At 42.8% G+C, this 15,902-nt stretch overlaps 1 protein-coding gene across 6 annotated transcripts in view; it reads right to left on the minus strand.

The window, feature by feature from the left end:
- Positions 1-15,902, minus strand: part of CACNB2 (calcium voltage-gated channel auxiliary subunit beta 2) — a 391,187-nt gene that overhangs the window by 226,528 nt on the left and 148,757 nt on the right. Inside the window, exon 1 of one of the 6 annotated variants that reach the window (XM_058681767.1) lies at positions 10,236-11,298. The exons of the other annotated variants lie outside the window; for them this stretch is intronic. Within the exon in view, the coding sequence (XP_058537750.1) occupies positions 10,236-10,316 (81 nt within the window). The 5' untranslated portion in view covers positions 10,317-11,298. Of the gene's footprint in view, positions 1-10,235; positions 11,299-15,902 lie in introns of those variants that run through there. 6 annotated transcript variants of the gene reach the window in all.

The raw sequence follows: 15,902 nt of genomic DNA on the forward strand, positions 1-15,902 counted from the left end.
CGCTCCCCTGGCTTGACTTGGGAAGTTAATAAGATCATAAGCTGAAGACCTAAGAACTGGCAAACCGTGCCAAGACGAACATCTCAGACTCCCCCGGGGAGAGAAATACTCGCTTGCCCTCCTGAATAGGAGTCTCTCTTTTTGAAAGCAGTGGGATCTCCCTCCACGTTATGATAGTTTCCCTCTCACCTCGATATTGTGGCCGACTGCAAATTAAAACAGTGCTCTTTCCTGGCTTATACTGTCTTATCTGCTTGGCTTGGCATTAGTCCCTGGGAGAAATCTGGTCTCTCTTTCTTCCCCAGGGAATTCTAAATACTCTGTGGGGTTTTCTCCCCCCCCCCCCCAGAAGTCATCGGTGATGATAAAAACGAACAGATTTCGACGGCATTTAAAACGGGTTAGTTATCGAAGACGTAATCAACACCTGGACTTTTGACATTTATTGCGGTATGTTCTGTGAGGGTTTTTATTTATTTATTTTTATTTGAAAGATTTTTTAATGTTTAGTCGTTCTTGAGAGAGAGAAACGAGAGCGCGAGTTGGGGAGGGGCAGAGAGGGAGACACAGAACCCGAGGCAGGCTCCAGGCTCCGAGCTGTCAGCGCAGAGCCCGACGCGGGGCTCGAACCCACAAGCTGTGAGACCATGACCTGAGCCGAAGTCGGACGCTCAACCGACCGAGCCACCCAGGCGCCCCTGTTCTGTTAGGTTTCATGACATAAATGCAGACTTACTTTACACCAGGGCTACGCATATACGTGGGGAGAGTAATTCTGATGATCTCTGTCCTTTCACGCGACCTCTGCACGTAAGACTTGGTTTTAAACTTGGTTCAGAAGTAGCAGCAATTTCATTTCAGGGGTGTGGGTGTCCGCTTGTTAGCTGCGCAGCAGGAACAGAAGCACGGATGCGGCACGGATGCTCATGTGTTCAGAGCGCTAGAGGTTCTATCTGTGGAAATGGTGGGGAACGGGGCCAGAACCTTCGACTGAAACTCGATGCAGACATGCCTCCGGGCCAGGCTGGGAATTCTAGATCGGCACCAGAGGTGATTTTAAGTAGCCTGGCTTGTCTCACTGTTCTTGTGACATCTCTGGTCTCCAGGACATACGCTCCTTGGATTCTTAGGATTAATCCTTATAAGCACCATGTGAGGTGGGTGTCACGACCCCCATTTTGCAGGAAGAGAAAGGGATCCTTGAGAAGATCAGTTAACCTTCCCAGAGTCACAAAGCTGATGTGTCCCTGCCGGATGCCACAGGTGTATGCCCCCTCCCCTCCTCCTTGGGTTTGAGAACACTCACAGCAGAGTCTGTTGCGGGGACAGCGGGGACCTTCCCAGTCTTCCCCGCCACTGCTCTCCTCTTTACTCATCCATTCATACTCCATGGGAAACTGAGAGTGACCACGGAATTTGCTGTCCAAACGACAACACTTTTGGAAACAGAAGTCACTAGTCATCATTGTTGTGAGGCAACAGGCATGATTTGGGACTTCTGCACACCCCCGTTTGACCAAATCCCTGAAACGGGGTTAATACTTAGTAACTTAATTTGAAATTGTCCACAGTGGAGTCTCTCTGACCTTCTCCCCGCAAAGGCGGCATCCCTGAATGTGTCACCATCTAATTGCTGAGAGGGGACGCCCCCCCCTCCCCCGCCCAGTCCACTCAGCAGTCTTCCCAGGTCAGAAGTACCCAACCCATCCTTATTTTCCTTCTGCTCTCCCTTCCGTCTCTGTAGAAGGAGGGCTGCCTTGCCCGCCCTTCTCCCGAGGCGGTGGGGTTGCCCGGCTGAAAGGTCTCTGGTCTCTGCTGGTCCAGGCAGCTAATGCCCACCGGGCTGTCAAGTAAGGGCTGTAAGAGCAAAACCTCCAACGGGGCACAGACTCAGACTCCTCTGAGCATATTGTGATTTGATCACCCACTGCAAATGGTGTCATCTCTTGATTTCAGGGCACGATTCACAACTGGTCCTCCCCTGCCTGGGCTCTACGTGCCTCAGATGTGGTATCTAACATGAACTAGGACACAGATCAACACCTTCTCCCAAGAAATGTCACCCTTCTTATTGGTCTGGATTTGGTGCTTTCAAGTTCACATTTATTTATTTATTTATTTATTATTTGAGAGAGAGAGAGAGAGAGAGAGAGAGAGAGAGAGGTCACATGAGCAGAGAAGGGGCAAAGGGAGAGGGAAAGAAAGAATCTCAAACAGACTGCAGGTGCAGCGTGACGCCCCATGCGGGGCTCAATCTCATGACCGTGAGATCATGACCCGAGCCAACATCAAGAGTCAGACGCTTAACTGACTGAGGCACCCAGGCACCCCTAAAGTTTAGATTTTAATGGTATCTTTCATGCACCTGCTTGAGTTCTGTTTTTAAACCCTCACCAAATAGAAAAAGGAAATAGTTCAGCATATCACTATGTGATTCGGGGGTAATTATTTGATTTTCCTTACCCGTATTTCATCGACCTCCAGGCCTTGATCTTCAGACCCAGGAACACCCAGGCAGAGAGCCAGCCCCAAAGGGAAACCTATGTGAAGCTTTTGCATGTAGTGGAGTTGAATCTCTCCCTTACACTCAGACATTAGCTCAGCAAGAACCCTGGAAGAGAAGTTCCACCAGCTGGACGCTCACTGTAGCTCTAAGACCACAGTTCAAACACGAGACAAAGAAGCCGGGGATGAGGGGTGACAGAGGGCCCTGCCTGCAATTCTAGACCCCTCGGTCGTCTTCTCTGGGAAGGGAATCAGTTGCGTTCAAGAAGGCTTAACTTTCTCAACGGACAGAGAGGAATCCGTAAAGGGTTTGGTCTGCTGGAGAATGGATGGAAATCTGGGTTCAAGGGAACTTACTGAACAGGAGAAATATTTGGAATGACTTGGAGAGGAGAAAGTTTGGAATTTAGCACTCAGTACAGGGGCTGCTACAGAGTCTAGGAGATTCAAGGCAAGAGATCCCTGAATCAGTGCTATAGCCACGGGATTGGAAAGAAAAGGACAAAGGGAACAAAGTGGAAATTAACAAATTACTTGTGAGTGCTGGCACGATGATAAGTACTTCATGTACATTATTTTAAAAACATTCCTACCAGGAAAGTTTTATTATGCCCATTTTACAGATGAATAAACTAAACCTCAGAGGTCACTAATATCAAGGTCCAAAAGCTGGTGCAAGAAACAAGATTTAAAGTCAGAATTTCCCTCTAAAGTAGAATATAATCTGTCAACAATGCTGTGAGCTTGGGTAGATGAGGGAATGTCACCAGGAACAGAAACAAGAAACAGGAAAGCAGAGGATAGGCATTAGTTTGGAGACAGGGAATGATGATTTGTTTCCTTTTAGATGTGTAAGTGCCTTTTAGATGTGTAAGTGAGAACTGCGATTATTTTAAAAGGTGCACATTTTAATATATAAAAAACACAATTACTAACAGCAATTTTCATATCAGTTACATATTTCTTAATGCTTTGTGGCTGGCTATATAAAGCTATATAAATGAGTATTTACTAAAGCCACCTGGCACAACCTCTCAGGTTTCCAAGTCTAGATATAGACTTTATCTATTTATTTTTATTTATTTACTTTTTAGAGACAGAGAGAGAGCTCGAGCTGGGGAGAGGGGCAGAGGGAGGGAGGGAGGGAGGAAGGGAGAGAGAGAGAGAGAGAGAGAGAGAGAAAATGTTAGGCAGGCTCCCTACTTAGCACAGAGCCTGACTCAGGGTTTGATCCCACGAGCCTGGGATCATGACCTGAGCCAAAATCAAGAATCCATCACGCAACAAACTGAGCCACGCAGGTACCCTGAGTCTATTCAGAAAAAAGAAAAGAAAAGAGAACAAAATTTAAAAATATATATATAGGAAGGACAAAAAAAAAAAAAACTGTCTCCACACATGAAATTCTGGAAGAACCTCAGCAGCTATGAGCAAAAGTAAATACTTTATCTGTATCACTAGACCCACTCTGATTTCCTGTCAGTTGTGAGCGAAGGTGAAAAAAATATTAAAATCTGCACAGGTGTTTGAAATAAGTATAATAAACCTAATGTATCCCAACAAGGAAAAAGAGGGGAGAAAACAACAATAGGGAAGTATTTCCGATGACAGCAGCATATGTTCAGAGCATAAAAAAGGAAAATATAAAATTGGATATTTTCAGAAACTGTTACTGAAAGACCAGTAGTCTAGATACTGCAGTGAAACTTATATATCTAATGAAGTGAAGCCAAGAAGAGATAAATCTCTGACAAAGTCATAATAACACCATTCAACTTTAAGTTCATCAAGACAGACATTAAGTATGTATCAGAGAGGTTAAAAAAAAAACCCTCAGAAACTGGTGCAGCCACTCTGGAAAACAGTATGGAGGTTCCTCAAAAAACTAAAAATAGAACTACCCTACGACCCAGCAATTGCACTACTCGGCATTTATCCAAGGGATACAGGTGCGCTGTTTCGAAGGGACACATGCACCCCCATGTTTATAGCAGCACTATCGACAGTGGCCAAAATATGCAAAGAGCCCAAATGTCCATCGATGGATGAATGGGTAAAGAAGATGTGGTATATATATAAAATGGAGTATTACTTGGCAATCAAAAAGAATGAAATCTTACCATTTGCAACTACATGGGTGGAACTGGAGGGTATTATGCTAAGTGAAATTAGTCAGAGAAAGACAAATATCATAGGACTTCACTTGTATGAGGACATTAGGAAACAAAACAGATGAACATAAGGGAAGGGAAGCAAAAATAACATCAAAACAAGGAGGGGGACAAAACATAAGAGACTCTTAAATATGGAGAACAAACAGGGTTGTTGGAGGGGTTTGGGGAGGTGGGAGGGGCTAAGTGGGTAAAGGGCATTAAGGAAGCTACTCCTGAAATCATTGTTGCACTATAGGCTAACTTGGATGTAAATTTAAAAATTAATTAATTTAAAAAAAAACTCAGAAGATTAGTGAATCCTTGACAACCTGAGTAAGACATTTATATGGAAATAAGATGAAATATAGAGTCAACTGACCAAGGAGGGGAGATAGAGTTTCTTGCTGGAGGACAGATAGTTTTTCCACGTCAGAAACCTACTAGGGTGCTATCCTATTTGTAGTATATTTTATTTTCATGTTCGTCTTTTAGCTAACTTCTAGTAACATGTATTTTATAAGATAATAACAGTACATTCTTAATGCATTTCCTAGGAGCATCTCTATCAAGAAATAGACAGCAGACCTCAAAGTTCCGAGTTCCTACTTAATCTCTAGCACTCTGTTAGGAGAATATAATTCATTTATGTCCTTTATAGCCTGCCTTCATTTTTTTACATAAATTTTATTTTTGATTTTTATGGTACAAAGTAAAAAAACAGAAAATCAGCTAATGAAATATACTACATACTATATAGAAATAATAATTTTAAAGGGGATCACAGGTTTGGGATGTCAGAAACTTGAGTGTGATTGATTTCAGCTCTTGAGAATTAAAAGAACGACAAGGGAGTTTGCTCAGTGACTGGATCCTAAGTTGGGTCTTTTATTTCTGTATTTTCAGGGCAGAGCAACTTTTCAACAAAGTAGGTCAGTCTGGCATAAAGTCACATCTACAGCCTTAAGGGGTCCATACAGCTTTAATGAACAAATGCCCACATGACCGTGTCTCAAAACCCAGACTTCTGAAAGAATTTTTTACAGTCAAAGAATATGTGGAGATTCCACAATAAAGTTTCATGTTGTGTACTTAACTGTATCCTAACAAAAAGTAAAAATTGTTACTGGGAGGGGCGCTTGGGTGGCTCAGTCGGTTAAGCGTCCAACTCTTGATTTCAGCTCAGGTCATGATCTCCCAGTTCATGAATTTGAGCCCTGCATCCGGCTCTGCACTGACAGAGCAGAGCCTGCTTGGGGATTCTCACTCCCTCTCTTTCTCCCCCTCCCCTGCTCATGTGCTCGCTCTCTCTCTCTCTCTCTCTCTCTCTCTCAAAATAAACAAATAAACTTTAAAAATTTTATTAAAAAACTGTCATTGGGAAAGCTGTGTTCCATAGATCTGAATCCTTGTTCCTAAATATTCTTTCTTTTTTTTTAAAGTTTTTTGAATGTTCATTCATTTTTGAGACACACAGAGAGAGCGTGAGTGGTGGAGGGGCAGAGAGAGAGGGAGACACAGAATCTGAGGCAGGCTCCAGGCTCTGAGCTGTCAGCACATAGCCTGATGCGGAACTCAAACTCACGAACTGGGAGATCATGACCTGAGCTGAAATCAGATGCTTAACCCGCTGAGCCACCCAGGCACCCCTAAATATTCTTTCTTGATACTATCTTTTTTTTATGTTTATTTATTTTTGACAGAGAGAGACAGACAGAGCTTGAGTGAGGGAGGGGCAGAGAGAGAGGGAGACACACAATCCGAAGCAGGCTCCAGGCTCTGAGCTGTCAGCACGGAGCCCGACGCGGGGCTTGAACTCACAGACCGCGAGATCATGACCTGAGCCGAAATCGGACGTTCAATCGACTGAGCCACCCAGGCGCCCCTCTTGATACTATCTTTAACATTACTTTAAAATTTGTTCTAATTTCTGCTACTCCAAAAGCATCATTATGCTTATTTGTAAAACTCTCAACAACATTAAAAAATAAACAAACTTCTGAACTCTAAAGGGCCATAACACTTTTTGGGTGAACTACAGTGTGTTATGCTAAGTGAAATAAGTGAGTCAGAGAAAGACAAATATCATATGATTTCACTCATATGTGGAAATTTAAGATACAAAACAGATGAACATAAGGGAAGGGAAGCAAAAATAAGATAAAAACAGAGAGGGAGACAAACCATAAGAGACTCATATCCAGAGAACAAACTGAGGGCTGCTGGCTGGGTGTTGGGTGGGGGGGATGGGCTCAATGGGTGATGGGCAAGACGGAGGGCACTTGTTGGGGTGAGCCCTGGGTGTCGTACGTAAGTGATGAATCACTAAATTCTATTCCTGTAATCATTATTATACTGTATGTTAACTAACGGATTTAAATTAAAAAAATAAATTTAAAAAAAGGAAATAAAGAACCAAAGGGGGAAAAAAAGGGCCATAACACGTTCTATCAAGCATGAATGTGCCATGATAATCCGTTCCCTCCCCTTTCTTTGTGCTGTCTGTAACCTTTATTTGGCAAGTGAGTGCTGTCCTAGGAAGCCTCTGCATACCTCCAGTCTCTGAGATTTGAATAGAGGCATTGAGATCTGCCCTGGAATCCCCAGTGAAACAGTTCCCAAAGAAATGCAAGTGTATACAGGAGGCACAAAGCAATTTTAAGAATGTCCCTGCAGCCCAGCCGTGCTAGCACACTCCAGGTACGTTCCTGCCTCAGGACCTTTGTACCCCCACGTTCCTTTGCTGGGAATACTTGGTTCCTACATTTCCACATGGCTGGTTCTGTTACCTTCTTGAAGTATCTGCCCAAATAGTTTGACCAAGGAATTAGCAACCACCCCCCCATTCCTGGCACTTTCTAAGCCAGTCCCTGCTCTAGTTTATTCACCACATCGCACAGTGCTTATGTGTTTGCTTTTTGTCTGTCTCCTTTCACTGAAATGTGAGCTCAGGGCAGATGGGGATTTTTGAGTATCTTATTCACTGCTGTTTCCTCAGTGCTGAGAATATCACAGAAGAGGCGTCCAGTAAATTTTTGTGGAATGATCGTCGAACCCGCACAGCAAAAGGACCTGCTAACCCTCACATCTCAAGAGAAGCAGGTAGTTGCTGTTCTTACTCATTTTAGAGCCAGGGAAACTCTCGGGAACGATAGGAGCAGGTGCCCAGGTAACACACTGCCTTAGAGGGCGCCCCACAAAAAGAAAGTGGCGTTTCCCTCCGGATTGTGATATTCGGCAATACGTGTTCGTGTTTACCAGACGGGGCAAGGCATATCTAAGGAATACTCAAGACGAACCAGGGGGGGAGAGATGGAAGACCCACTCTCTCCAAAGAGAGGTTCCCTGTGTGGTTTCAGATGAGATGAATCATTTTATTCTTCTCTTGACTTCAAGTCTAAATAAATGCTCCAATGGAAAGTGGCCAATGGCAAAGGTAGGACTACCAGATACATTTCCCTCCACACAGCCAAAAAACTCAGAGAAATGTCATCCAATGCCTAAAACAAGCACACTGATTAAATCCGAAGCGAAGGTCAACATTCAAAGGTGTCTGTCTGTGCCCTATATTTAAAATAAGTCATTTCATAACACCAATGAACAGTCAGTGTTGGTTCACCGCACAATCAACGCACACGAACCAAATTACTATATTCTCTGTATGTGACAGTAATTCAACTCCTAAACTTTGCTTCTGACAAGCCCGGGTACAGACATTTATACAGTGACATTTATACATTTATACAGTGGAATAGACAGTGAAAACTATAACCTAAGAAAATACAAGTATCCCGACTCTATTAAAATATCAGTTTTTACATTTTTAGCCAACAACTTGAACTTTTAACAAAATACTGGCATAACTGAGTCTGAAGGAAACCAGACGCGATGGTGATCGAAGCTTATAAAATGGTTCGAGTTTTGCCCTCACAGCAGAAACACCCCATTAGGCAGACACTGCTTTGGGAGAATTAATCTTTTAGAAGGGATTAATCGGATGAGGGAGGGGATATACTTTTGCAACTACTCCTTTCTTCGGTGTTTACGTACTGGGAGAAAGTGGCAGAGACCCAACTGGAAATCAGAATTAGCTGCTGGAGACATCCTTACAGAGCGGGAAAGAAACTCACTGAATAGGCCACGAGTCTGTGACTCATACCCCTTGGTTATACTGGGATGAGACGAAACACCAACAGCGGCAAGAGTGTTGAGACAAAGAATACCAATATTAATTTCTGACAATGAACAACTCGCAAAAAATGTTGCCAGTTGTTTGAAATAATTGGGGGAATTGTGTTTCAAACTAAGATACGTCTCTTTTCCTTAAGTAGTATACAGAACGACCGTCAAGAAAAGCAATCAGTCGGGGTACCCGGGTGGCTCAGTCGGTGAAGCGTCCGACTTCGGCTCAGGTCGTGATCTCACGGTCCGTGAGTTCGAGCCTCGCGTCGGGCTCTGTGCTGGAAGCTCCGAGCCTGGAGCCTGTCTCAGATTCTGTGTCTCCCTCTCTCTGACCCTCTCCCGTTCATGCTCTGTCTCTCTCTGTCTCAAAAATAAATAAACGTTAAAAAAAATTATTAAAAAAAAAGAAATCAGTCGCCATTTTCAAGTATGTACTGTGCTCTTTCACGGAAAGAAAGAAAAGCCTAATCAGCTAAATTTCAAATTAAGGCAGTAAAAATAGAATCATTTATTTTCCCCGAGTTACTTTAAGCGAAGACCACAATCATAAATCTAACAAAGTCTGCAATGAATACGGTTGGGTTGCACGTGCCGGTGCCGGCTAAAAACATTGGTGTTCGAGACCCAACGTTGTACGGAGAGTACAAGGGAATCCATTTGCCTGTTAATTTTAATGCATCAAGCTCGCCAAACGTGATAGCAGAGAATGAAAGCCAGTTGTCTAAGAGTTTACAGATTGCTCTCATTATTTTAAGCTCAATACAACATATTTTGTACTTTTGTAGGAAACTAACTTGAAACAACATTCAAGAGTCACACTTGATTAGGATTAACATGTCATGTTATTCCTGGAATGTCAAATTTTCCTTGTACGTGTCCATTATTGATTGACAGAATTTAATCAGACGTGTAAAATTGACAAATAACTATTGCCGTCGTGCTTCGAAGGACAAAGAAAGGGAACGGGAGGCCCAAATAATGAAAACTCTGCACGCCCTACCCGTAAAATTTGACTTAACACTATCAATCTATGCTATCTTTACTGGGCACGAACAGTTAAAAACATCTTCAAACCATAGCCTTGACTTTGCACTGACGCAGGTTAAGTTCTGGGTGTAGATGTGAATCCGAAGCAACTTAAAAGTGGCAAAACGAACCGAGAGTTTCCATGCGTTACAGTTCATGTTTTAGCAAGCACACCTGTCATCGTCCATATTTTAGCAAGCACACCGCCAGGCTTTTGCCAAAGGATTCCGAACACTAATGAGGACACTTCTACGCTTCTCTAAGGCGAACACTTTCTGAAAGTCTCGCAAACACTTCTACTAACAGGAAACCACGAGAGGTCTTTCAGTTTTCAAATTATATCTTAAGACATATAAAATCGTATCTACTTACCCAGGAGACATTTTTACCCTTAGGTGGTTTTAGCATGGCAACCTGCAGTATGGAGGTGGCCAAAAACAGTTTCACCAACATGGAAAATCCAACGGAGTATATTCCAAATGTCTTCGTCACCCAAATGCAAAAAGTTGCCTGGTTTGCCAGACACGGATGTCATAAGTAACCACGAAGATGACCTTCAGGTAACCCATTCTTCTTCTCAGGACTAAGCATGTGAACACACACATAACAGATCACTACTTTAATCACTCCGTATGTGGAGGCGGGAGCCGCAACATGTGTATCTTCTCTACAGCCGCAAAAATCCGCAGTGGGCTACTTCCTTAAAAAAATAACACCTGAATCCATGTGGAAAAGTCCAAAATCACAGAGGAATTCCTCCCTCGGCTGCTGAAGTGCAATTCCCGGTTGCTCCCCAAGCTTAAATGGAAAGCCTGCCGGCGAGGGCTTGCAATCACTAGCAAGGGAAAGAGTGAAAGTAAGCACTTAGGAGACCTTGCAAGGTTAGCTGCTGGTGGCATCCATTTTAGGAGGCGCCCGGCTCCAGGGCTGCCCAGAGGAGAAAGAGAATGCAGAGCTCAGTTTCAATAAATAATACATAGTCTCAGGTACAATGTGTACCTGTAAGTACCTTCTGCGCAGCCTCACGGAGGAACTGCTCTCTCCGCGGTCCCGGAGACTCACAGTGCACCTGTTGTGGCTAAAACTGCTCCGTGCAAAGGCTGGTCTCCTAACAACCAGCAACATTTGTTTATAAGGTAAGAAAAATAGAAGCCCCGGGGGGGAACAATTTAGAAGCCCCAGATGGAAGAGCAAGGCTGGAAATCAGTGTTGGCTCGCCTCCCTTTGTTTCTGTGTCCTTGCGTCCCTTTTCTTTTACCTCCTGTCAATCTAGATTAACCAAGCAGATCCAGGCTAAATTTTGCTACTATCAGTAGTGATTAGTGTGAGTTGATGAAATCGGATTATACAGGCGGACCTCTGCCTTCTCCCTCAGCAAGCCACACCAGGCGACTGGAACAACACCATGCTGTGGTCCTTCTCTTCACCAGACGGAAGCATTCTGGAAGGTTCTGCAGGAGGGAATCTGTGAGCAAGGGAAAACCTGGCCACCCGAAGCTGCACAGATACAAACGGAGGGGGAACAAACCATCTATTTCACTTTTTACTTTGTTTTTCTTCCAGATTCTAAATGTTCCCTCAGATTGAAAGTTAAATCACGATCAAAGAAATGCACAGCATTTTTTCCATTTCACCGAAAATTTTTTTCCTAGCAGACTGACCATCTTGGCCAAGAGATTGAGGTCACAAAGACTACAGAAGGGGCTGGGAACCAGAAGTCCTTTTCCTGATCATCTACTACATGACCGGCATGGCCTAAGGGAATTTACATATACTCAGGTCCAAGCAATCCTGGAAGTAGGTATTAATATCAACACTTTAAAAATGAAGAATTAGGATTTAGAGATATTCAATACCTTTCAATGAGGACCCACTGAGCCAAAGCAATGCTTTCTAGACTTCTCTCTCTCTCTCTGAAATCAAATGGCATCTGGATTTTTTTCTTTGGGTCTTTTCCAATCTCGAAGAATTTATATATATGTATTTTTAAAGACCATATGTTTCCCTTAAGTGTCTAAGAATTCTGTGGAATTATGGTTCCTACTTATTTTGAAAATAATAATGTTCTATGGTTCCTCACAAGAAATACAGCTGTCCCTTGAACAACGTGGCTTTGAACTGATCAGATCCACTTATACAGGGGTATTTTTTTTTTCAATACAGTACGGTACTATAAATGTCATTTCTCTTCCTTGCGATTTTCCTAACGATATGTTCTTTTCTCCAGCTTACTTTCTTGTCAGAATACAGTCTACAATACACAGAACATACAAAAAATGTGGTAGTTGGCTGTGTTATCCGTATGGCTTTCTGTCAACAGCACACAATTAGCGGTGAAGTTTGGGAGGTGTCAACGGTTACGTGCAGATTTGCAACTGTGTGGGTGGTTGGCTACCCTCACCCCCACATTATTCAAAGGTCAACTGTATCTTGGATTACATTTTTGTAAAGTACAAAGCCACAAAGATGAGGGCTACAGCGAGCCACATGAAGATCAGTACTACAGGCAAAGGGTCTAAATGACTGGTGATTCTGTGCTGTACATTCGACAGATTTAGTAGTAAGAGCCAACATTTATTAAAATGTTCGATATGGTAAGTATTTTACCATTTTTATCTTACTCAAAACAACAACAACCTCATCAAGTTGATTCCTCATGATTCTGGATGGTTTTGGTAGAGGCAGTATTAATCAATATTGAATTTTAAAATAAAATTATTTACTAAAATACATTAACAATGATTATTTTTTTAATGTTTATTTATTTTTGAGAGAGAGACAGACAGAGCACACGCAGGGGAGGGACAGAGAGAGAGGGAGACACAGAATCTGAAGCAGGCTCCAGGCTCCAAGCTGTCAGCACAGAGCCGGATGCGGGGCTGGAACCCACAGACCTTGAGATCGTGAGCTGAGCCAAAGTCAGACGCTTAACCGACTGAGCCATCCATGTGCCCCAACAATCATTAAAATTTTAAATTATTCTGAAGATTTTATTTTTAAGTAATCTGTACCCCCAACGTGGGGCCTGAACTCACAACACCGAGATCAAGAGTCACACGCTCTACAGACTGAACCAGCCAGGTGCCCCCAATTTTTAAATGTTTTAAAAGAAAAACCTGACGTTACAATTAAATGACCAACATGAGCTGAATTTTCCACCAATTCAAAATCAGAAAAAGATTTTAGATAGACATGAACATGGAGATAACAAGGATTTTTGAAATCAAAAACACTTCCTTTGAGTGTCTTGTGAGTCCGTGTGCGTGAGTAAATCGCATCTGGCTTATTATGCTATAAACCCCGTAAGGACATGGCTCATATCTACTATATTCTTTTCTCTTCAGGGAATACAGTACTCACAGTTGCTCAATAACTGTTGTTGACTAATCGGGTACAATTCCACTATGAATTTTAAAGCCGTGCTTTGAACAGAATTTCCTTTTAACATTTTCTGCAGTGTAACCCTGTTGAAAAATAGATAAAGCAACTTGGAACTTGATGTTTTGACTAAAACATGAATGCCAGCGATTACTTACATTTGAATTTTTGGATTTTAAATTTTCTAACAATCATAAAGGGCTATCTGGCACAAGTTTACTGTTCTTACTGTGTACAAAGTAAGACCAGACCATGTAACTCCAGTCATATTTAATCTCAGATCCTTCTAGAAATATTTGGCTTCAAACTACAACTAAACTTTTGGTCCTTGGAGTTGGGATGGTCCGCTGTTGTTATCGGTTGAATTATATCCCCCAAAAAAGGTATGTTTAGGTTCTAACCCCCAGTACCTCACAACGTGACTTTATTTGGAAGTAAATTCTTTATAGGGGTAATCAGTTAAAATGAGGTCATTAGGGTGGGCCCTAATCCAATGGGACTGGTGTCATTACTGGTGTCTATGCAAACGTGAACATAGAGACAGACGTGCACAAAGGGAAGAAAAGGTGAAGACACAGAAGACGGCCATGTGACTGGAGGATAGTATCTACCAGCCAAGGCACATCAAGGATTGCCAGCAAACCCCAGAAGAGGTATTTGCTGGAAGGGGCAAAGAAGGATTCTCTCCTAGAGCCACAGAGAGAGCATGGCCCTACTGATACGTCCTTGGACACAGAGTCTCCAGACTGTAAGAATATATTTCCGTTGTTTTAAGCCACTGGCTTTTTGGTATCTAGAGCAGACCTAGCAAACTAACACCGATGTCAATTCAATAATTCCTCCTTTCTTTTTCTCTTCAATGACTCTTTGGAGTATTCCAAACTTCTTCCATTAATTTCACTGTAGAACCTTAAAGGAAAAAAATGCCACACTTTATGTTTAAAACTTGAGTTTTAAAGTACACCTATATTATTTTATGTATTTGACTTACAATTTACATTAATTAAGAGACTATCTGCACGTTTCACACATGAGGTCCCTTAACGTGGGGCTTTGGGAGCCCAAGGAGTCCATGAATGAATAAAATCTAGGGAGTTCATGAACTTGAATGGAAAATCACTGCATCTTCTTCTCAGTAATTCTGACTGAAATTTAGCATTTCTCTCAGTTATGAATGTTAGCGACAAACTAGAGAAGTATTAACAGTACCTGTGATGTCAGCCACGGGAATCACGCATATTTTCATGTCAGATTATAACTGTTTCCGGTATCTTGAAATATGTCCATCCTCTAGTTTATGATATATACGCTATTATTTAGAGGAAATCTGCAATTTGCTTTGCAATTTACATTGACATGGACAAAAACATTAGGACGGTTTGATGATGCACCGATGGGTGGATAGATGCTTAGATGGACAGATATGTGATAATGAAAGTATATGAAATGTTAATGGGAGAATCTAGGGAGTGAGTACATGGGTGTCTCTGTAAGATTCTTTCAAGATTGTTAGTACTGTTATGTAATCTACTAATAGGAAGTACATTTTTACCATATACATATTAGAGATCTGATTTCTAAAATATTTTGACAGCTACGACATCGTATGATTAGTTTCCTTCGTAATTCTACAAATTTCACATTACGCGTTTAAAAATATTGCTCTAAGAAAGACTCCCTTGGGCTTTCCCAGACCACAAAAGGGCGTATGGCACAATAAATCTAAGAATTTCATCTATAACGTTATCATGAGAAAACTGATAAGCAGCAATATTATTCCACAAAGTTTATTTCAAAGGATCCAGTAAAAAACTGACATAGCGGCTGTGTGCCCAAGTAAAACCTTGCTGATATCTAAGAAATAATTGATTTATATCCTGTGCCACTGAACTACTGATGCGTAACAAACTGTCCCAAAACTTAGTGGCTTAGAACGATAATTTATTACGCGCCATGGTTCTGAGGGTTCCCTGGGCTCAGCTGGGTTGTTTCCATTTGGAGACTCTGACGTGGTTATGGTCAGAGAGCTGCTGGGGCTGAGTCATCCGACAGCTTGACTAGTCCGGACACCCAAGATGCCTCACACACACGGCTGGCAGTTGATGCGGGCTGTCAGCCAGGAGCTCAGCTAGGGCTGGTGACCAGAGCAAACCAGGTGACTTCTGCACGTGGCTCAAGCTTCTAATAGCGTGCCACCTAGATCCCAAGAGACACTATTCCAAGAGCAAGCACCCCGAGAAACCCTGCGGGGAGCTGCAAGGGTTCTTATCTAACCTTGAAACAGCACACGGCATTACTGCCACGATGCTCTTCTCGTCAAAAGTGAGTAACGGCACCAGCCCAGATTTGGAGGGAATGAGTACCGTGTAAGGGCACGAGCACTGGGCATGTGGCTTATGGTGAGGGGAGACGGGCATCCATGGAGACCCGGAGAGGTTAAGGGACCAGGGCAATGCCCAGCTTTGACCCTCCAGAGTCTGATGCCTACGCCCTCCCACTTGGTTGGTCTCTTTCAGTTGTAACAAGAAAAGCCAACTAGCGCTGCCACACACAGAGGGGTCCGAAACAGGGTCCCAGACTCTCAACCCACTTCTGATTCCAGACACAGCTCTTACTTTAAGCCAGGCCATGCAACGTTCTCCTCCTTGGCCCACAGTCTTA

Source organism: Neofelis nebulosa, chromosome 8 (assembly GCF_028018385.1).
Source record: "Neofelis nebulosa isolate mNeoNeb1 chromosome 8, mNeoNeb1.pri, whole genome shotgun sequence".
In the NCBI taxonomy this organism is placed as follows: domain Eukaryota; kingdom Metazoa; phylum Chordata; class Mammalia; order Carnivora; family Felidae; genus Neofelis; species Neofelis nebulosa.